The 20440-nt window shown below is 42.2% G+C and overlaps 1 protein-coding gene across 21 annotated transcripts; it reads right to left on the bottom strand.

Annotated features, from left to right (window-relative positions):
• Window positions 1-204: 204 nt before the first annotated feature.
• On the bottom strand, window positions 205-15771 carry ZNF23 (zinc finger protein 23). Of its 21 annotated transcripts, none has more exons than XM_053906621.1 (6): window positions 15658-15771; window positions 15129-15246; window positions 10123-10247; window positions 7827-7953; window positions 7134-7247; window positions 205-2478 (listed from the first exon to the last, which is right to left on the bottom strand). In XM_053906621.1, the coding sequence occupies exons 3-6, from the start codon at window positions 10213-10215 to the stop codon at window positions 686-688; spliced, it is 2127 nt and encodes a 708-aa protein (XP_053762596.1). In that variant the 5' UTR covers window positions 10216-10247; window positions 15129-15246; window positions 15658-15771; the 3' UTR covers window positions 205-685. The 21 variants fall into 21 exon arrangements, with proteins under 21 accessions (XP_053762596.1, XP_053762607.1, XP_053762604.1 ...); XM_053906632.1 differs by lacking the exon at window positions 15129-15246 and adding an exon at window positions 3093-3130 and having other exon boundaries at window positions 7200-7247; window positions 7827-8003; window positions 10183-10247; window positions 15658-15684; XM_053906629.1 differs by lacking the exon at window positions 15658-15771 and adding an exon at window positions 9567-9616 and having other exon boundaries at window positions 10183-10247; window positions 15129-15651.
• Window positions 15772-20440: the final 4669 nt, after the last annotated feature.

Here is a 20440-nt window from a genome sequence, read left to right as displayed (position 1 = left end):
TATATTAAACTTTTATATCACAAAATTTACAAGGGTATTTCCACTTTTTGTGCTTTATCTTTTAACTGTATTTGGAATTATTGAGAACATATGTATTTAATTTTGAAAACTCAGTGCTTTGGTATGTTTGCTTATGGTTGGTTTCTAGCTTTCATACGGTGCTCAGGAAAGGTTTTCTCCATTCCATGAAAATACAAAATGTAATCATCTTTTCTAAGGAAATTTTTATTGTTCATCCTCTTTACAAAAGTGATACATGCTTGTTGTCAAAGGGAAGTAAATTTAGGTACAGTGAATATCTTGAGTTTTCCTGGCTAAGAACAAGGTTTCTCTCTCTCCCCCATTAATTTTTCCTTTTGTGGCCCTTACTGGAGATTTATTTCTCCATAGACCTGTGTATAATAATTAAGTTTATCCCAAGAAAATCCACTTTTCTTGATGCTGTTGGGAATGGGATCCTTTCTTTCATTATACTTTCTAATTGGTTGTTGGTATAGAACAAGCTATTCATTTTTGGATGTTACTTTTTAACCAGTCCTCATTCTTGATTTTAAAAGATGGAAAAGGTTTGTTTCCATGTGAAGATGCCACATTCATTTCCCTCTCAGGGTTTTCTACAAGGGTGAATCTGATGATACTTGATCCATTTCATTAACCTTGAGAGTTTTCTGCCACATCCTCCTCATTAAGATTTGCCTTCACCATGGACACTTTGATGCTGACTAAGTTGGAAACTAAACCTGAAGGCTTTCCCACACACATTACACACGAAGGGTTTCTTCCAAGTATGGACAGTCTGATGTATTATACAATCAGAACTATAGCTGAACCCTTTTCCACACTCCACACATCTAAAGGGTTTCTCCCCAGTGTGGCTTCTCTGATGCCGAATTAAATGGGCATTAACATGGAAGGCTTTTCCACACTCCTTACATTGAAAGGGTTTCTCTCCAGTATGGATCCTCTGATGTACAATATAGTCAGAACTACAGCTAAATGCTTTTTCACATTCCATACATTTGAAAGGTTTCTCCCCAGTGTGTATTCTCTGATGCCTAGTTAGTTTGGCATTGATAGTGAAGGCTTTCCCACATTCCTTACATTGATAAGGCTTTTCTCCAGTATGGATTCGATGATGATCAAGTAGGTTTCTTTTAGAAGTAAAGCATTTCCCACACTCATTACATTCAAAGGGTTTCTCCCCAGTGTGAATCCTCTGATGTTGCATTAGTTTTGCATTAACGTTGAAGGCCTTTCCACACTCATTACACTCATAAGGCTTCTCCCCGGTGTGGATTCTCAGATGCTGCCGCAGCTGAGAGTTACACCTGAAGGCTTTCCCACACTCGTTACAACCATAGGGTTTCTCACCCGTGTGGATTCTCTGGTGCTGGATTAACTTCCCTTTGACACTAAAGGCTTTTCCACATTCAGTACACTCATAGGGTTTCTCACCTGTGTGGATTCTTTGATGCTGAATGAGTTTTGCATTATTACTGAAGGCTTTTCCACACTCCTTACACTGATAAGGCTTCTCCCCACTGTGGATGCTCTGATGCTGCCTAAGCTGGGAACTGCACCTGAAGCCTTTCCCACACGCATTACATTCATAAGGTTTCTCCCCAGTGTGGATTCTCTGATGTTGAATTAATTTGGCATTAACATTGAAAGCTTTCCCACAGTCGGTGCACTCATAAGGCTTCTCCCCAGTGTGGACTCTCTGATGTGTGATATATGCGGAACTGCAGCTGAAGCCGTTTCCACACTCCTTGCACTGATAGGGCTTCTCCCCTGTATGGATTCTCTGATGCCTGTTCAGACTCCCATTAACGCTGAAGGCTTTCCCACACACCTTACACTGATAGGGCTTCTCCCCGCTGTGGATGGTCTGATGTGTGATATAATGGGAACTGTAACTGAAGCTTTTCCCACACTCCACACATTTGAAGGGCTTCTCCCCGCTATGAAGCCTTTGATGCCAAATTAATTTTGCATTAACGCTAAAGGCTTTGCCACACTCCTTACACTGATAGGGCTTTCCCCCAGTGTAGCTGTTTTGATGCTGAGAGTTACACCTGAAGGTTTCCACTAATTCTTCACATTTAAAAGTTCTTTCCCCAGAATTAATTAGTTCATGCTGAATAAGTTTTGTATCAAAGCTGAAGCCTTTCTCCAATCCCATATGTTCAAGGGGCTGCTGTCCAGTGGTGACGGTGTGACAATGAAAGAAGTCTGGACTCTGACTAAAGAAACATTCCTCCACGGGGCTGGTGTTGTCTTTCACCGTTGCATCAATGATGCTGCTGTTTTCTTTCTTCATGCTTCCTACTAAATGGACTTCCTGCTGTTTCTCTAGAATACAGGCTTCTGAAAAGTCTGTTTCCTGGGAAAAGTCCCTCTGAAGTTCAAATGATGTATTGTGTTTTTCTTTATATATTTCCTTTGTCAAGTTATTGTCAGTCTGGCTCTCAATATCTACTATAAAAAAAAACAGAAAAACAAAATATCATGTAAGAACCATGTTAGAAAAAAGAAAAGAATGGTGGTAAAAGTAATAAAGAATCATAGTTAATCAAGATTTCTTGAAACTCGCCACACTAGGTCAAAGAATCTAAGGTTCATCCATAAGATGGAATAATATATAGTTGGCAATCAATCAATCAATAAATCCATATATGCTGACCTGAAAAGATGTCCAAGATACACTGTTAAATGGAAAAACAAGTTGAGAAATGGATATAAATTAGATTCCATTTCTATAAAGGAAAATAAAACGGGCTAATAAATACATATAGATTTGCATATGTATGCCTAGAAAACTACTGGAAGAATACACAAGAAACCGAGCAATCTGGCACAGGAAGTTTCAGCGACTTGTTTCTCCAGTATGCTTTATACACTCTCTGTACAGTTTTGAGCATGAATGATTTAAGATGATGTTCCAGTAACATAAAAGTTAAAAGTGACAGCAGTAGAACAAAATCCTAGGTCTTCGCCACCAGATGAGCATTCTTTTTATCACACCACAGTTTACTACACGCTGCAGTTTTTTTCTCAGCTGTCCATGGTTAATAAGAATGGAAACTGCTTACAAAGGAAAAGGCACAGGATCCAACAACTTGTAGCAACGCTAAGGGTGGCAAGTGTTTGCAGCACCAGGAAGTGAAAGAGAAATAATCTTATTTCTTTTCTTGGAACTTAAACTCAAGGCTCTCTAAAATTCCTCCTTCACCTTCTGCTTTCTCTGCTTACAAAGGCAATCTTTAGGGGCATCTGGGTGGTTCAGTCAGTTAAGCGTCCAGCTCTTGATTTTGGCTCAAGTCATGATCTCACACTCAGCACAGAGCCTGCTTGGGATTCTCTCTCCCTCTCTCTCTGCCCCTCCCCACTTTGCATGCACATGTGCGCTCTCTCTCTTTAAAATAAACATTAAAAAAAAAAAAGACAATCTTTTGGCCCGCTTTATCCCTTTGATCCATCTCTCCCCACCCATCCAGAACACTGCTGCATTCTCCTGGTCTTTCCTTCTACTTCCTCCCTCAATCCTGAAAGTGGTCAGTCCCTAACGTTCTTTTTAGAATTCCTACAGTTCCAATGGAGCCAGGATCTGTCTTTGCTCCCAAATCTCTTAAAATTGGCCTCAAAATGCTGCCTCTATTTTTTCATCTTCCATCTCTCCTCAACCACATGTAATAAGCCCACTTCCCCAGTATTTCATTAAATCTCCCTCAAAAGATCCAAATGACCTAGATTTCCCTAGCAAGCATTTTCAAAATACTGTTGGTCTTTTCCCAATTATAAAAATAATATTCATCTCTAATATCAGAAACATGCAAAGAAAAAAATTCAAATTACCTGAAATACAACCACCTAACAACAACTACAGCTAATCTTCTGACGTATTTCCTCCCTCAATCATTTTCCTTCCAATCATTCTTCTAAAAACATTTTTTCAAAAATGAAAATATTTTTCTTCCCTAACATTAATAAGGATAATTTTCCAGTATCTTTAGATATTCTGTAAAAATATTTTAAAGGGGCGCCTGGGTGGCTCAGTCGGTTAAGCGTCCGACTTCGGCTCAGGTCATGATCTCACGGCTCGTGAGTTCAAGCCCCGCGTCGGGCTCTGTGCTGACAGCTCAGACTCTGGAGCCTGTTTCAGATTCTGTGTCTTCCTCTCTCTCTCTGACCCTCCCCTGTTCATGCTCTGTCTCTCTGTGTCCCAAAAGTAAATAAACGTTAAAAAAAAAAAAATTTTTTTTTAATTAAAAAATATATTTTAAAAATGGCTAAATAAGCATTCCATCCTAAAGAGGCATGTCAATTTAATCAATTATCTCTATCCTGATTATTCAGGTTATTTCCAACATTTTATTATATAAAATTATAATGAACTTCCATGCATGTACATCTTTGTTTATATCCCTGATTATTATCAGGACACCCTAGGAGGGAATTTCCAGGCTATCGAGGACAAACTTTTAAAAGGCTTTTGATATGTATTGCTAAAGTACTTTCTAGAAAGACTACTGATTCACATTCACCTCCAGAAGTCTATTCCAGTTTGGTGTATTCTCTCCATCACTTACTATAATTGTTCTCAGTATGAGCGAGGAAAACTGAAGGGACTCCATGAAAAACTACTTGCTTCTGTTCCTGGTTCTATTCTTTCTAGGACCTGCACTTTGGCCACATACATGCCTTATGGAACAAATGATGTATGTCCTTCCTGTGTGAGTCAGAAGTTAATGATTTTTTACACTCTTCCAGCACAGGTGGTAACATCTATGGAATGACTAAGCAAAGCTGTCATGTATGTTTTCCACACCACTGACTCTAGACACCTGATGCCAAAACCCCCTGGCAGCAGGGAATAAGTGAATTATGGAGGACACCCGGACACTTGTCTTTGTTCTGACCAGTTCCTGGGTGCCCACAGAGGACATGTACATTCTAAATAGAAACCCCAGACCCTGAGCAAAGGAGAGACTCACTCTCCTTTCTTTTCTCAGTCTCCCAGACACTCATCTGCTATACTCTATCACTTATGCTATTCAGTAAACTCTGCTCTCACTTTATCCTGGCTGGCAACTTGATTTCTATCCTGCTCAAAGCCAAGGACCATCTTTGCTGGCCCTGCAGGACCCTCTCTGGGTCTTCAGACCCACCCTGCCTATGTCAAGTGTGTTAGGTGAAACATCTGTTTTAATTTCTTTTTCATTGGTTTCTATTGAGGGTGAAGATTTTTCATTGATTTAAATTTGTACTTCTTATGTGAATCAAACATTTATATTCTTTGCCAATTTTTCTATACTAGTGACCTTCTATTTACCAAACCCTACAGTGTGGCAGATGTTACCAGTTTCTTAACCAGTATCATTCTCCCTTTCTTCCTTACTAGCACAGCCTCCAATGTGTTTGAGGTAGCAGTAAAAACTACAGCTAAAAACTATTTTCTTCCCTCTCCTGCAGTAGGGGCACCAGAAGACACAGTTGTAGCAAATGAGATATAAACAGATGTCACTATGTGGGCCTTCTGAAAAAGCTTTTTAACAGAGAATCAACTTGGCTGACATGGACCTTGTGCCCTAGGCCTTCCGCTTCTTTCTATCTAAAAGCCATCTGATTCCTCACTCCAATTAACAAACACAAACTAATTGGATTGATGTTCCCATTCTCAGCTAAGATCACAATGGGTTATTCAAAAACTTCAAAGACTTCAGGATTGTCTGTTGCCTACGGAATGAAATCCAGACTCCTTTGAGGAGATCCACGATTATATGGAGCTTCCTCCATATTATATGCAATGCACTTTAAACTCTTGATTTTGCAAAACATGTCTTCCTTTGTCAGGAAACATCTGGTTGAATGACTACAAGAAACAAAAATCCACTGAATCTTTAAAGGATTCATGGGACACCTGAGTGGCTTAATCAGTTAAGTGTCTAACTTCGGCTCAGGTCATAATCTCGTGGCCCATGAGTCCAAGCCCCACATGGGGCTCTGTGCTGACAGCTCGAGCCTGGAGCCTGCTTCAGGATTCTGTGTCTCCCTCTCTCTGCCCCTCCCCCACTCATGCTCTGTCTCTCCCTCTCTCTAAAATAAACAAACATTACAAAAAAGTTTTTTTAAGTAAATAAATAAGAGGATTCATTGAAAGGACACAAGAGAATCTTATGGACCACAAACGCAGAGAAGTAAATAGGAAATCACAAGAAATGGGAAATCGTCTGGCAACTACTCGGCTTAAGCCAATGAGAAGCTTGCTACTTCAAGTAAGATCTGGGAAACGGATACATTGGCAGAACCTGAGAATTAACAGAAATGTAGACTCTTGGCCCCATGCCGGACTTACTAAATGACAATATGCATATTTACAAGATACCCAGAGGTGATTCATTTGCACATCATTTGAGAAGCACTGAACTGAGAGCACTTCCTTCTGCCTTATTTCCCACAGCTTAAGCTGTCTTCTCCACACACAAAAAAAAAATTAATAAAAACTAATATTTCACTGAGCACACACTATAAGTTACACATTTAATATGTATTATCTCATGTAATCCTGAACCCACAAGACTAGCACTGTTCTCTCATTTTATTATTCCATTTTCAGGGATAAAAACATTGAATCTTAGAGAACTCAAATAACTGACATACTCAAAGTCACAATTAGGAAATCCTGTAACTAGGAATAGCAGTTGGGATTGAACCTCAGGGAAGTCTACTCCAAAGACTGTACTTTTAACCACCAGGCTATTCTGCCTTTCTGTACAAAAAGACTGTTAATTCTCCATCCATCACATTAAGTGTACAATGTTTAGAAAGTAGCAAGGACCCCAAAATACTGAATCTATTCATTTCATCTGAGAAAGGCAGAATTCCAAAATTAGAACTGAAAAGAATTAGAATAAGGCATTTGAAAAAAAGATCTGTTCTTGGAATTACAAAGAAACAGCAAACTGCAAAAATAATCAGGTCTCAACTGTACATATCTCTAGAAATCATCAACATTATTTAAATTTTATTTTCTACAGCTGGCTCATAAATGTGGCATGCTTATATATTGCTAACGTTGGTTTTCTTCCTAAAGAGTTTAACTCCCCGATAAAAGGCAGCTGTGTGTCCCTTACCAGTCCAGACACCCTGGGAGCCTATTTCTGTTCCAGCCACCAGTGGAGATGGGTCCCCCAGCTCACCTGCTCCCTCTAGTTGCAATATCACAGCAGGTTTGAGAAGCGAAAATCCTGTTTAGGGGGAAAGAAAGAGGACAGAGAGGTGAATAATCTCCCAGAGATGAGTTCTTAAGCCTCTTCTCCAACTGTCTTGGCAATGGGAAGGGAAAATAAGCGCTGTAGGGGATCCCATGCCTAAAGACGACAGGAAAGGGTGGAATGGCTTCGAAAGTGTATGTGTGTATGTTGCGGGGGGGTGGGGAGGGGTACCTGAGAAGGTGTGGGAGGAGTTGGGAATGGCCTGAACCGTGGGCCCGAAAGACCAAGATATGCAGGTCAGATGAGGGTGAATGTGAAGATAATGCTGTGGAACAGTAAGTTTCTTTTTCCCACACTGTGTCCAAACCACAACTTCTAGAGGATGGATAAAGAGTGCACACTAGTCCCAGCAAAGTCCTATATTGGCCCAATAAAGGCTTGGGATTCACCCTTTCCAGCAACCCCTAACTCAAGGGGAATTAGGAATCTCAACCCCTGGGGTTCCGGCTCAGTAAAGGATTTCTACAGACCCCACCTGCAACCTGTCAGGGGTCAATAAGCCAGGAAACCCCAACTGGCAGAGTCTGGGTCCCAGGGGGAGAGAGGCCTTACCCAGGGAGGCCACATTTCCATAATTCTCCAGCATCACATCCCTGTACAGGGCCCTCTGTGCAGGGGACAGGCCATTCCATTCCGTCTGAGTGAAGTACACAGCCACGTCCTCGAAGGTCACCGACTTCTGAAACAACAGGTTCCTGCTGCCCTAGGGCCAGTTCCATGGCTCAGGCCCTAGGTGAGGGGCAGAGGGCAGTTTAAGGGCTTGGGGAGGGAGCTTGTGAAGAGCACAAAATTAATAAAAAAGGGAAAGGTTTGAGAAAAAGCACATGGAAAGTAAACCATGGAGAATTATCTGACCTCTCTCATGGCAGGGAAACCTCATGCCATATTTTACATTTATAAAAGATATCCTAAGTTGGGATGACAGAAAAAAATTCCCATAATCAAGTTCCCCAAAAGCAACTCCATTCTTTCTGCTAGCCATGTCCTCAGGGGCAGATATGGCTCAGGACTTGCCCACCAGAATGCCCACCCTGATCCCCACCCCCATAAACCTCCAGCCACCACCCCCAGAGAACAGCTACGGCCTCCATCTCAACCAGCCCCCATCTGGATTCCTGTCACTGACCCTGCCACTGTGCAGGGGCTGTGCAACTGCCTGAGCACCTCTAGCAGCTCAGTGCTGCCCAGACTGGCTGAGGCAGGAACGGCAGCCCATTCTGCTTCCAGATGGGTCTTGCTGAAAACCCGATTTTGTTACATGCTCCCATCAGGCCTCATCCTCTCCAACTTTACCCAAGAACTCACTGTTTCTCCAGGGTTCGGGAAAGAGGGGAGATCAACCTTCCTAGTGGCCAGGTGCTCTGCCACCATTCCAGCTGCTCATCTCTGCATCACTACACCGTGCACCCGGCACAGGCCCTGCATCAGGATTGATGCCTCCCTTCCGGGCAGCTGCGGCCTCTGGTTGCGCTTTCTCCCTGCCCACCTCAGTCCTCTGTAATAACCTGGGTGACACGCTGGCAGGGATATACCCTCAATTCCTTTCTGCCAGGATTTTGCTTGATTCTACTGACCCCCACCCATCAACAAGCATAGTCCAACCACTGGGTGAGTCTGAGCGTCACTCATCTGTGACCCTGGATGGGCCAAGGAACTTCTCTGCACAAAATTAAATACCTTCACCGCCCACCACCACCACCCTTTACCCCAGCAAGTTGGAGGCTCCTGAATTCAACCCCACCCCACCCCACCCCACCCCCTCCACTATCTGCGCAGGAAACGTCAGCTAGAATCCTGGGAAATGTTCCTGACTCCTCCCTCTCTCTTACTCTACCCTCAATCCTGACTCTCCATATCCTAAAGATTTTGTTAAGCATTACTTGAATTGGGTTCTTTTTTTTTTTTTTTTTTTTAAACAACTACTTTCCTTGATGAAGCCCATTATCACCTGGACCAATGGAATTTTTTCTAAGTGGACACCTTCCTCTTGAATCACCCTGAAAATTATTCCCTACACAGCCATGACAAATCTGACCACCTTAACGTCACTGATTGCACAGGTCACAGGAATGAGCAGAGAAGAATCAAATAACAGCTGTGTGACTTTGGGAAAGGCACTCTGCTCCCCTTTGCCTTCCTATGTTTTGTAGCAGAGTGAGCACAACACAGCACCTATGTCAAGGGCAAGGAATCAAGACTGAGCGATCCATGCAAGTGCTTAGTATTATGCCTGCAGCATAGCAAGCCGCAAACAGTGCTATTGGAATTACTGTGACTATGATTATTCTCAACCTGTAGTCCATGGAGGTCCATGGATGTGCTTCAGGGTGTCCGTGAAGTCCCTGAAATTGTATGGAAAATTTGGTTTGCATGCTTATTTTTCTAAGGGAGGGGGAGGGTCCAGAGCTTTTATCAGAAACCTAAAGTTTGAGCCCCTGCACCCAAGCCCTGAAAGTCTCTCCAGGACACAATGAGACATCCTGTCCCATAGGACTTCCTGTTTTTTCCCTCTCCAGACCCCACTACCCTCGTCTGCACACCATATTAGAGGCACAGCCATCCTTTGTGTTGACCTGGTCCTACTACTCCTTTTCACTTATGCCCTGGTCTCTGGACATCCTAAGCCGGTGCTACCCTCCTCCATTCACATCCGTGCACGGAGCATCCTCCATGGGCAGCTTCCTGTTGCCTATTCACCAGAGGAGCAAAGAACCTCAGTGTGCAGAACACTTCACCCCTGCCTTCAGGGATGCTCTCCTGCTGTTTCCATCCCTTCACGTCACCGCTCTTCCCATGAGTTCCAGGCGGAAGCGAGGAGGACCCCTCCAACTTCCATCACAAAGCTCACCAGCTTCCCTTCTTCAATGTGAAACTGCTCGGAAGAAGAGCTGGAGGACCCACAGCTCACCTGGGGCCAGGCTGTCAGGAGCATGGCTGCCATTACCTGCTCTCCCTCTCAGAGAAGGCCTGGAGCTGAGGAAAAAGAGAGAGACAGATGTGAAGCAAGTCCCGCCCCTGCAGGAACAACACAGCCCCTCAGAGAAGATGTGAGACACAGGCAGCCAGTGTCCAGACAGGAATGCAAGCGGGAGCTGCCACAAGAAGAAGGGGGTGATCCAGTGCCCACGACCCCTCCCACCGATGACACTGATCCTAAGAACCCTAGGGTTTTACAATTCTGACACATATCACATACACTAGAACATACATAAAATGTATAGAGAGCCTAAAGGATAATAAAGCAACAATTCAGCTCAAGAAATAGAACATTACCAAGATCATGGACTTACTTCTTTTTCTCTAAACAAGGATCATCCTCGATTACACTGCAAGGGAAGCCAGCCCAGCACAGCTGCAGCCCCAGGACAGAGGCCTGAGAGTCATGCCCCAGGGAGCTGGAGGAGACAGCTATTCCCCTACATCCTGCTTATTCCCTTACATAACTGAGTGTTCTCAAGAGCCCTGATACCTCTGTAGAGATCTTGGGAGGCCAGCCTCCCACATGGCCCAGGTTTACCTTTGAGGTCCCATGCTGCCTCCTCAAACTTTCCAGCCCTCTGATAGTGAAGAAGCCAGGGCCTCAGCATCCTGAGAGAGGGGTCACTCAATTATCTAGGGTCCCATGACCGAACACTCCTTGCTCATTGTATTCAAAACACATGGACTGGTTATTTTCTGGTTACTGCTCCCAAAGTCAGTCTTGAAAACCTGTGTTTTCCTAAAATATCATCTATGTCTTCTAGGGTTTCACTTTAGTGCAGAACTGTGGAAAACACTGGTTCATGATTCTTTCCATTTCTTCCATATCTGGAACTACTTTGTTTTTCCCACTTCTTTTGAATATGTGTGCTTTCTAGACCCTTTCCCCTTTGTTAATGTTATGGATGGAACATGTCTCCCCACCCCGCCAAATTCATATGATGAAGTCCTCTCCCCCAACATGACTATATTTGGATACAGATCCTATGAGGTAATAAGGTTAAACAAAGCCATAATATGAGAGGTCTGGTGCCCCCATAAAAAAGCAGAAGAGACACCAGAGTTCATTTTCTACCATGTGAGGACACAATGAGAAGACAGCCAACTGTAACTCAAGGAGAGCCCTTATCAAGAACCAAATTGTGTGGCATCTTAATCTTGGGCTCCCAGCCTCCAGAACTGTGAGAAATAAATCTCTGTTGTTTAAGCCGAATAACTTACTGTATTTTGTTACGGCAGCCTGAGCAGACTAACAAAGTCAAGTGGAACAATGATTTGTCTATTTGAATGTTGTTTTATTTTTAAAGAATAAGCTTTTCTATTTATTTAGAACATCACTCTTCTATTTCCTTCATTATGTTCTGCTTTCTTTGTTTCTTTAGCTCTGTAACAGATACTTTATGTACCACTCCAAATCCTCTGGTCTCAGCCCAGTTCCAGAGGCTTTGATCAGCTTTGCACAGGGACAATCTACCAATGGTATAGATCCTCCTCAAGGATCTATACCACATGTGGCTGGCTCCTGCCCTGGGGCTTTTCTGGCATCCTGTGTGGGACATCTGCAGATACCTGTGGATACCTGCTAGGTCCCGAAACACAGATAAGTAAAGGCTTGTGAGGCCACCCTTGACCAATAGGGGATAGAAGTCAATGGATAAATATTTTCCCCTTTAGTCCCCTACATTAGCAGCCATGAGATTCCAAGGCTTCTCAAAGATCCTGCAAGAACGAGCGCCCGGGGCCTATAGACAGGCCAGCCTGACAACACATCCTTGTATTGGCTCTCCCTCCTCTGTTTTACTCCCCTTGCTGTTCACTCTGCCCTTGGAATACATTCCCAAATAAAGTGCCTGCACAGAAACCTCTGTCCTGTGTTTTGCTTCTGGGGGAAGCTAGACTGCGAAAGGTTTTTTCCTACCTTCCTGAGGATGCATGATTTATTCATTTATGTTTATTCTTTACTATTTAGCAATTAAAATCTGTATGGCCATAAATTTCCCCTCTGAATACACTATTACCCACAGGCCAAAGGTTTTGAAAAAAATATTTTATGTTTTAATTATATTAATTATATTTTATAGCTGGTCAGCAACTGTGTTTTGTCTCTGACCACAGAATTGTTTAGGATAGTTTGTTATTAATTTCTTCTCTGTTCATAATTTTGGCTTTATTGCATGGTGTTTAAATAACCTGATCTATTTACTTCTGCTTTACAGAGTTTTGGGGGCTTTTTTTTTTTTTTTTAGCTGAAATGCCTAAAAAAAATTCTACGAATGCTTAAAAAGAAAACCTATCCTATAATGGAAGAACATATAATTCTATTTCAATCTAATAAATCAACTCTACTTATTTTGTTACGCAGATATTTTTCTGTAATCCATGATCACTTTTACCTAATTAAACTGAGATAGCCAGTAAAGAGCAAATGCTCACAAAACACTGAACCCACATGTATCATGAACAAATCTTTTCAAGTCTTTAAGAAATGAGTAGTTCTAACAGTACTGAAACTGTAGAAAAAAAACAGCAAAATAAGTTTCCCAGTCCTTTTTATGATGCCAGCACAATACTGATGTAAAAACCACAGACCAGTCTCATTTATGAATACTCACAGAAAAATCCCCACTATAAAGGAATAGACTCCAGTAGTTCATTAAAGTGACATGCCATGACTAAAAGGGATCATCCCAGGAAAGCAAGTAAAGCTCAATATCAAGATACAGATTAGTATACTTTTTCACATGAATAAATCAAAGAAAAATAAACACACTCTCCATCCCAACAGATGCCAAAGGAATTTAATCAAATTCAATATTCATGCCTAAATTTAAAAATGTATGCCCTAGAGAAACTCTCATATGTAGAAAATATGTACAAAATTATTATCAGTATTTTAATTAAAAAAAACTGGAAACAACCTACATATCCACTGAGAGTACATAAACTGTCTTATCTTTTTTAAAAAAAAATTTATGTTTTTAGTTTAAATTTGAAAGACAGAGAGAGAGAGAGGGAATGAGTGGGGGAAGGGCAGAGAGAGAGAGACACACAGAATCGGAAGCAGGCTCCAGGCTCTGAGCTGTCAGCACAGAGCCCAATGTGGGGCTCGAAATCACAAATCATGAGATCATGACATGAGCTGAAGTCAGACGCTCAACTGACTGAGTCACCCAGGTGCCCCTGTCCTATCATTTTTTAAATGAACATTACCCACCCCCACCAAAAAATGAACATTACCCAGCAGCAAAAATGAACAGCTCACAATTACATAGATGTAACAGCTCACAACAAACAACAGCTCACAAACAACATAAAAAATGAACAGCTCACAACAACATAGATGACTTCAGGAACATAATCTTGAGTTACAAGAGGGGCACCTAGGTGGCTCAGTTGGTTAAGTATCAGACTTTAGATATCAACCCAGGTCATGATCTCACATTCGTGAGATCAAGCCCCACATCAGGCTCTGCGCTGGGTGTGGAGCCTACTTGGGATTCTCTCTCTTCTGTCTGTCTCTCTCTGCCCCTCCCTGCACACATGTGAATTCTCTCTCTCAAAAAAAAAAATTAACTGAAATAAAATTATAAAAATAAAAATGTTTTCTTTTTTAAAAATTGAGTTATACAAGCCCCAGATGACTAGAGACACTACAATGCCATTTTCATAAAGCTCAAAAACAAAATGTTTACAGACATATTTTGTGTGATAAAATTATTTTTATAAATAGGTAAGATGACGATTAATACAAAATTCTAGTTGTTACCTCTAGGGGTAGGAAGTTGCGAGCTGGGTTGAGAAGGAGCACACAGAGAGATGCACCAATACCAGAAATGTTCTCCTCCTTAAAGGGGTGGTGTGTTCATGGGTGCTCATTTTACCATTATGCTTCTTAAATGTCATGCTAGATGCAGTCTTCGGTATACATGAATAACGTTTTTTAAAAAGATACTTATCTCTATGATATGGAGTGGTTTCCAGAATATATCTTCAAATGAAACAAGCAAATGCAAAAGGTAGAGTGCTACCTTTTGTGTACCAAAAAATGGGAGTATAAGAAAATACACATGTATCTGGTCAATTGTACAAAAAAAAAAAAAAAAAATAGAAGGATAAATCAGAAACTAAGGAGAATGGTTGCCTCAAATATGGGTAGGAAGTGAAAGGAGCCTGTGATGCAAACAGGCTGGAAGGAAATAGGGTAGATGAGATTGGCAGGGGAAAGGAGGGCGTGACAGGCTTCTCTGAGTGTGCCTTTTTGTTCTGACACTCATAACCATAGTAATGTTTCACATATCCAAATATACAGACATTAAGCCAACCAACCAGGATGGGATAGGGTGGCGAGCCAAAAAGGAATACAAACAACAGCAAATGAGCCTAACTATACTACAATTGACTAATATAACCACACTGAAGTGGTGGGAAAGAAAAGAACTAAATAACTTTGGAAAACAGTGTTTTAACTAGATACTACAAGGCTAAAAAAACCTGTGCTCAAATGCTTCTTGAGGATACATGATTTATTTACTCATTTCATTCTTCTCTATTTGGCAATTAAAATCTATTAAGGCCATAAATTTTCCTCTGCATACACTACCAGCCACATTCCAGAGATATATACATATATATAGATAGATAGACAGATATATACATATGTGTGTGTGTGTGTGTGTGTGTGTGTGTGTGTAATTTCATGTGTTAATTACTATAATTTAGTGTAGTATAGTGTTTTCGTAAAATTGCTTCTCATGAAGGTATGAATGAGGAATTCTGGGGCTATTTTATGTGTATTCTAGGACTTCGCAAATAAGTGATTATAAATCATCCCCAGATCATTGTCATCCCAACGGCCCAGGAGTAGGGCCAAGTTACCTTTTGGAACGCACAGCTCCAGGAGACAGTGCCCTTCAAAAGCCGGGCTGGCTCTGCTCCCCGGTGTCTGGGAGGGCTCTGCTTTTTCTGCGCTCTCACTGAACCCTGATTCACGACCCTATGTTAGGAGTCAGGAGGCATACGGTCCATACTTGAAATGCATATAGGTAAGAGCCCCTGTACGACTTCAACATGTTAAAACACTAGTGATATCACCTCAAGCCGCTTCACTCCTGCCAATATTCCACCCCCTGGCTGCTCCGACATATCTTCCCAAAAGGTCAGTAGTATCTTCCCCGAACAAAATGCTAAATGCTCGGGGCTCCGAGGTTGTGACGGTAATCCGGCTTCGCCTTCCACGGGATGGAACGTATTCGGCCACCAAGTCCAAAGTGGGAGTCGAGGAGGGGCGGAGGAGGACCGCGGGCAGCCGTTCTACCCACTCCTGCAAGTGCGGGAGGCCCATCCGCACAGCACCCACAGCTACCCGCCGGGGCACCGCCCCCGCCGCCTGCAGCCCCACACTCACCTCGCAGCAGGCGGCTTCGTGGCGCGGCCGGAAGTGCGTCACCAGGCCGCGGCCCAGCCTCTCTAGGAGCAGCGTTGCTACCAGTGAGTAGCACTCTGGCCCCGCCTCTGCGCTCTGAGTCTCGGTGTCAGAGGCTCCTGCGCCCTACGCTCAGGTCTGAGCAGGTCTGAGCAGCAGGGCAGTTGTTCCTCGAGGTGGGCTGGGGAAGAGTCGGGGGCCGGCAATGACGCCGGGGATCTGTATCTTAGTAAAGCTCCCGGTTCTACCGGATTCGGGAGTTTCCGGACTGGGCCAGTGGATCGATCACACGCCGACAGACCTTAAGGCAGCCTTTTTGTAACAAATATTTCCTAGTGACTGTTTTATTCTCCTGTCGTGAAACTTACGATCATGACTTAGAAGATCATATGTAATATAAACAACCTACATTTTAAAAACTAATATTATGCTTTAATAGAGGAGATAAAATACACCTTTCAATATGCAAATGTATGCTCGTGACTGCTATAGGAGACCTAATGAAGTGGTGGATAATTTGCCTTTTCACATGGAATGTGCCTGAACGCCACAGCCACAACGCTGTCTGTCTTACGCTGGTGTTTCAAAAATCACAAGGTACGATCCAAAATGGTGAACACTTTTTGGTAAAGTTTAAGTGAAACAGTACAATCTTCGTTTGATTTTATAGGTATAGTAATTATATTTCTGGAGAATCAACGTATGTTAATTAAAACTGTGTAGAAATCGTTGTGTTTAGGGGAACCTGGGTGGTTCAGTCGGTTAAGCCTCTGACTTTGGCTCAGGTCAGGATCTTGCAGTGCCGAGCCTGCTTGGTATCCTCTCTCACACTGTCTCTCTCTCTCTCTCTCTCTCTCTCTGCCCCTCCCCCATTTGTGCACGTGCACACTCGCTCGCGCTCTCTCAATCTGTTTCTCAAAATAAATGAATTAACTTAAAAAAATTAGTTGTGTCTAGCTGAAAACACTTTCTAGACTCAGGTCATTTATCAAGTTTTTACCTACATGAATGTCCTGAAAGTATGTGAAAACTATTTCAAATAAGTGGAACCCTTCTGTGCATTGCAGGATTCCTGGCTCTCCAGGCTCCCATCAAACACCACCAAACACTGTAACAAAAATACTCCCATAAAATTCCAAAATGGGAGGTGGGGGGAGGCGGGGAACAGCACTAAAAGCCACTGGATTGGACCATCCTTAGGTTCTGATCCCGCAATGCTACAGCACTGGAATGTGATTGGTGGTAGGTCCCACCCACCTCTCCAGCCTCTCACCACGCCTATTCTTCCTCCTCTATCAACTTCAGCCCCACTTTCCGAACAGGGCTCCCTAAACCTAGAATACCCTTCCTACTCTCCAATCTTGACTATTCCTTGAAGTCTCTGCTCAAATCCCATTTCCCTTTGAAAGCAAGCCTTCCCTGAGCACCTAGAATAAGGCAGGCCCGCCAGTTATATGCCATCACAGCACTCTGTATTTCTCCGTACTTGGCACATGTGTGCTTTTTTAATGATACCAGTTTATTTAACTGTCTTCTCTGCTCACTCCAAGAAGCAAGGACTATATCTATCTTGTTCAACACCATTATCCTCAGCTAAAGCACAAGGCCTGGCACAAAGGAAGTATGCAACAAACATTTGTCGTTGACATCGTCCAAAGGCTCCAACCCCAACTCCAGAGTAGAACCCTTCTTCATTTCTGTGCCACTAGAGGTGGGATATAGATTATGCCTGGAATCATAACATTGACCAGGAGCCCTTCTCAGTTTTGCCTTGACCTTGATCATCACTGTTTTCCTAAAATGAGCACTTTCATGGCCTCTCTTGTTCAGATAGAAAAATGGTCCCAGGATTCAGCACAGTGATAGCTGGAGATTACATTGTTCTTGGCATTACGTGGTTTGTTTGTTTGTTTGTTTGTTTTTTGTTATTGTTTTCCTTTAGCAGACCTTTAGCTAGGACTGAGGGCTTGACTGAAGAAATAGGAAGGAATTAGGAGATCACAGTGTCACAGAAGTCCTGGGCCCAAATGTTAGATCATAAATCAGTCACTCATCTTACAGATAAGAAAATAAGGCCTCCAAAGTAACCATGAAGCTCTGACTCCTAAGTGTATGAAGACAGGCACACACCAAGTTACAAAAGGCCTGAAGAAGCAGAGACCACTTGTCTGTTGATCTCTATTCTTCCCTTATATAGTAACAGAATCTATAGCAAGCCAAAGACAGTCCAGAAAAAATAACACGTTTTCTGGCTCTCTTTAAATCCAAGCGTGACAACACGACCAACTTCTGATAAATAGACTATAAGCAAAAGTGATGCCATGCCCTTAAATAGAAGGAACATGCATTTCCTGTCCCAGTATCCATCAGCTAGGTGGAACGCTGACAAGGGGGTGAGCATCTTGAACCATGTGAATGAGGATGTGGTTCCTAGGGTTGACATAGCTGCTGGGTGGTATCATAAAGCTGCTGTACCAGCCCTAGACTGCTTAACTTCAGATGATACATAAGTGAGAAATAAGTTGTCATCATGTTTAACCACACTGATTTGGGTTCTTCAAATCAATACCCACAGCGATAACCTTACCAATACCCCTAGGAATAAGGGATGATGGAAAAATCATACATACTTAAAAACAAACTTAAAAATTTAGGCTGGTTCTCATATTTCGCTGCTCTGGAAGGCTGGGCTTGCAGCCATGTTTCCCTCTGCTCGGCTCTAAGTATCCTCTGCCCCTCCAGTCCCAGGGCCTCCCTAAAACCTTTCCTCCCTTGCCCACCAGGAGAAACTGACAAATCTTCTCATGTTAAAAAAACATTTTTTGGTGTTTCTAGTTTTAAGATGACACAGTAAAGGTTGTTCTACCTGCGTTTCCTCTTGAAAATTGTGGGAAAACAACAAAGTCTGGGGTTCATTTCAAGAGTTCAAGAATGTTTCAATATTATAAAAATTCTCTTTACTTATTATGAATTAACAAACCACTCAACCTACTATGTGGAGAAATAGGGCAGGGAGAGGTCTTATTCAAAAAAGCAACAAAGAAACCAAAAAAAACTTAAGAATAAACTTAATAATAAATGTTTAAGACACAGACGAAGGAAAATTTAAATACTCAGGGACTAAACCAACAAAAACAACAACAATAAAAACTTGTATAAATGAAAAGGCAGAGGTAATTTTTCAAAGAAAGGGCATTCATCTTGACTTGACCTGTAAGTCCAATTTCAAACTATTTTGGAAAAAAAAAAGAAGAAAGTGGAAGGAATTGTCCTACACAAATAAAACGACAATAGGATTTGTTTGGGATCTTGTGAAGATGATTCTAAGGTTTATCTAGGGCGAAAATGTTATATATTCACAAGATATTACTAAAACAAAAATGCAAAAGGACTGAATGTTAAAGATATACCAGACAAGTGTTAAGCTAAAGTAAAAATACCATTAACTATATTAATATAGTAATGACTTTAAGACAAAAAATGTTATCAGGCAAGGTTCCATTTAAGGCAATATAGTGAAAGATATAAACTAGTATCCAGAAATTTAGGATAAGATACAATTTATAACATGATTTTATACCTAGCTCACAGGAAAGTATACCCAGGTACCAAACCTGAACAAGAAACTAAAACCAATGAATTTAGCTGCATTGAATGCTTTGGCCAACACAAGTAGAAACAGTGGAGATTTGAAGATCTTGATACCTGAGGAGGCTGAATCATAATATTCAGGAGGCCACATGAAACAAGTAGGAATTAGGACTTCTCACAAACACATACACCCACTAAAATGCCTGGACCCAGGAAAGGATAAATTAGGGGAAAAAATCTTCCCACTAGCAAAGAGAGATAACAAAGAAGTCCTTTTGTAGGTTTTAGAGTGGTAGTGGGGATGTCCCCTAAGAATTTAGAATTATAGTCTGTATTACTGAATACATAGTTTAATACTACCTACCTGGACCAGTAACTCATAATCTAAGAACTAGAAAAATGCTGAAATAGTCATTATAGATTTTGGAGACAATGGCATTTAAAGGTTATTATAACTGCATCTGCAGATTGAAAAATTAAATAGAGACATGGAAAATAGAGAAATGTCCTATGTCAGGGGGATCTGGGTTGACTCGGTTAAGTATCTGACTCTTGATTTCGGCTCAGGTCACAATCTCACAGTTTGTGAGTTTGAGCCCCACATCGGGCTCTGTGCTGACAGTACAGAGCCTGCTTGGGATTCTCTCCCTGCCCCTTCCCCAAGTACACACACACACACACTCTCTCTCTCTCAAAATAAATAAACTGAAAAAAAAAAAAATACACTGGACAGAGGGGCACCTGGGTGGCTCAGTTGGTTGAGCATCTGACTCTTGATTTTGGTTCAGTTCATAATCCCAGGGTTGTGGAACTGAGCCCTTCATCAGGCTCCATGTTTGGCATGCTTGGCATGCTTGGCTTAAGATTCTCTCTCTCCCTCTGCCCCTCTTCCCCCACACTCCTGCTCTCCCTCTCTCTCTCTCTCAAATAAATTTTTAAAAATACACTAAACAGGGGGCGCCCGAGTGGCTCAGTCAGTTAAGCGTCTGACTTCAGCTCAGGTCATGATCTCACAGTTTGAGTTTGAGCCCCGCATTGGGCTCTGGGCTGACAGCTCAGAGCCTGGAGCCCGCTTCAGATTCTGTGTCTCCCTCTGTCTGCCCCTCCGCTGCTTGCACTCTGTCTCACTGTCTCAAAAATAAATACACATTAAAAATTTTTTTAAAAAAATACA

This window comes from Panthera pardus, unplaced genomic scaffold, assembly GCF_024362965.1.
Source record: "Panthera pardus isolate Hobbes unplaced genomic scaffold, ASM2436296v1 HiC_scaffold_19, whole genome shotgun sequence".
NCBI classification, from domain to species: domain Eukaryota; kingdom Metazoa; phylum Chordata; class Mammalia; order Carnivora; family Felidae; genus Panthera; species Panthera pardus.
Note: the sequence above shows the minus strand (reverse complement) of the source record. Positions and strands in the feature narration are given on the sequence as shown.

Coding starts and splice junctions, on each gene's coding strand:
- ZNF23 (XM_053906621.1), bottom strand. CDS start 10,215: ATGGCAGCCATGCTCCTGACAGCCTGGCCCCAGGTGAGCTGTGGGTCC. Junction 7,954..10,122: donor ACATTGAAGAAGGGAAGCTG/GTGAGCTTTGTG, acceptor CTGTTGTTTCAG/AAGTCGGTGACCTTCGAGGA. Junction 2,479..7,133: donor CTCCCAGGGTGTCTGGACTG/GTAAGGGACACA, acceptor TTTTTTTTATAG/TAGATATTGAGAGCCAGACT.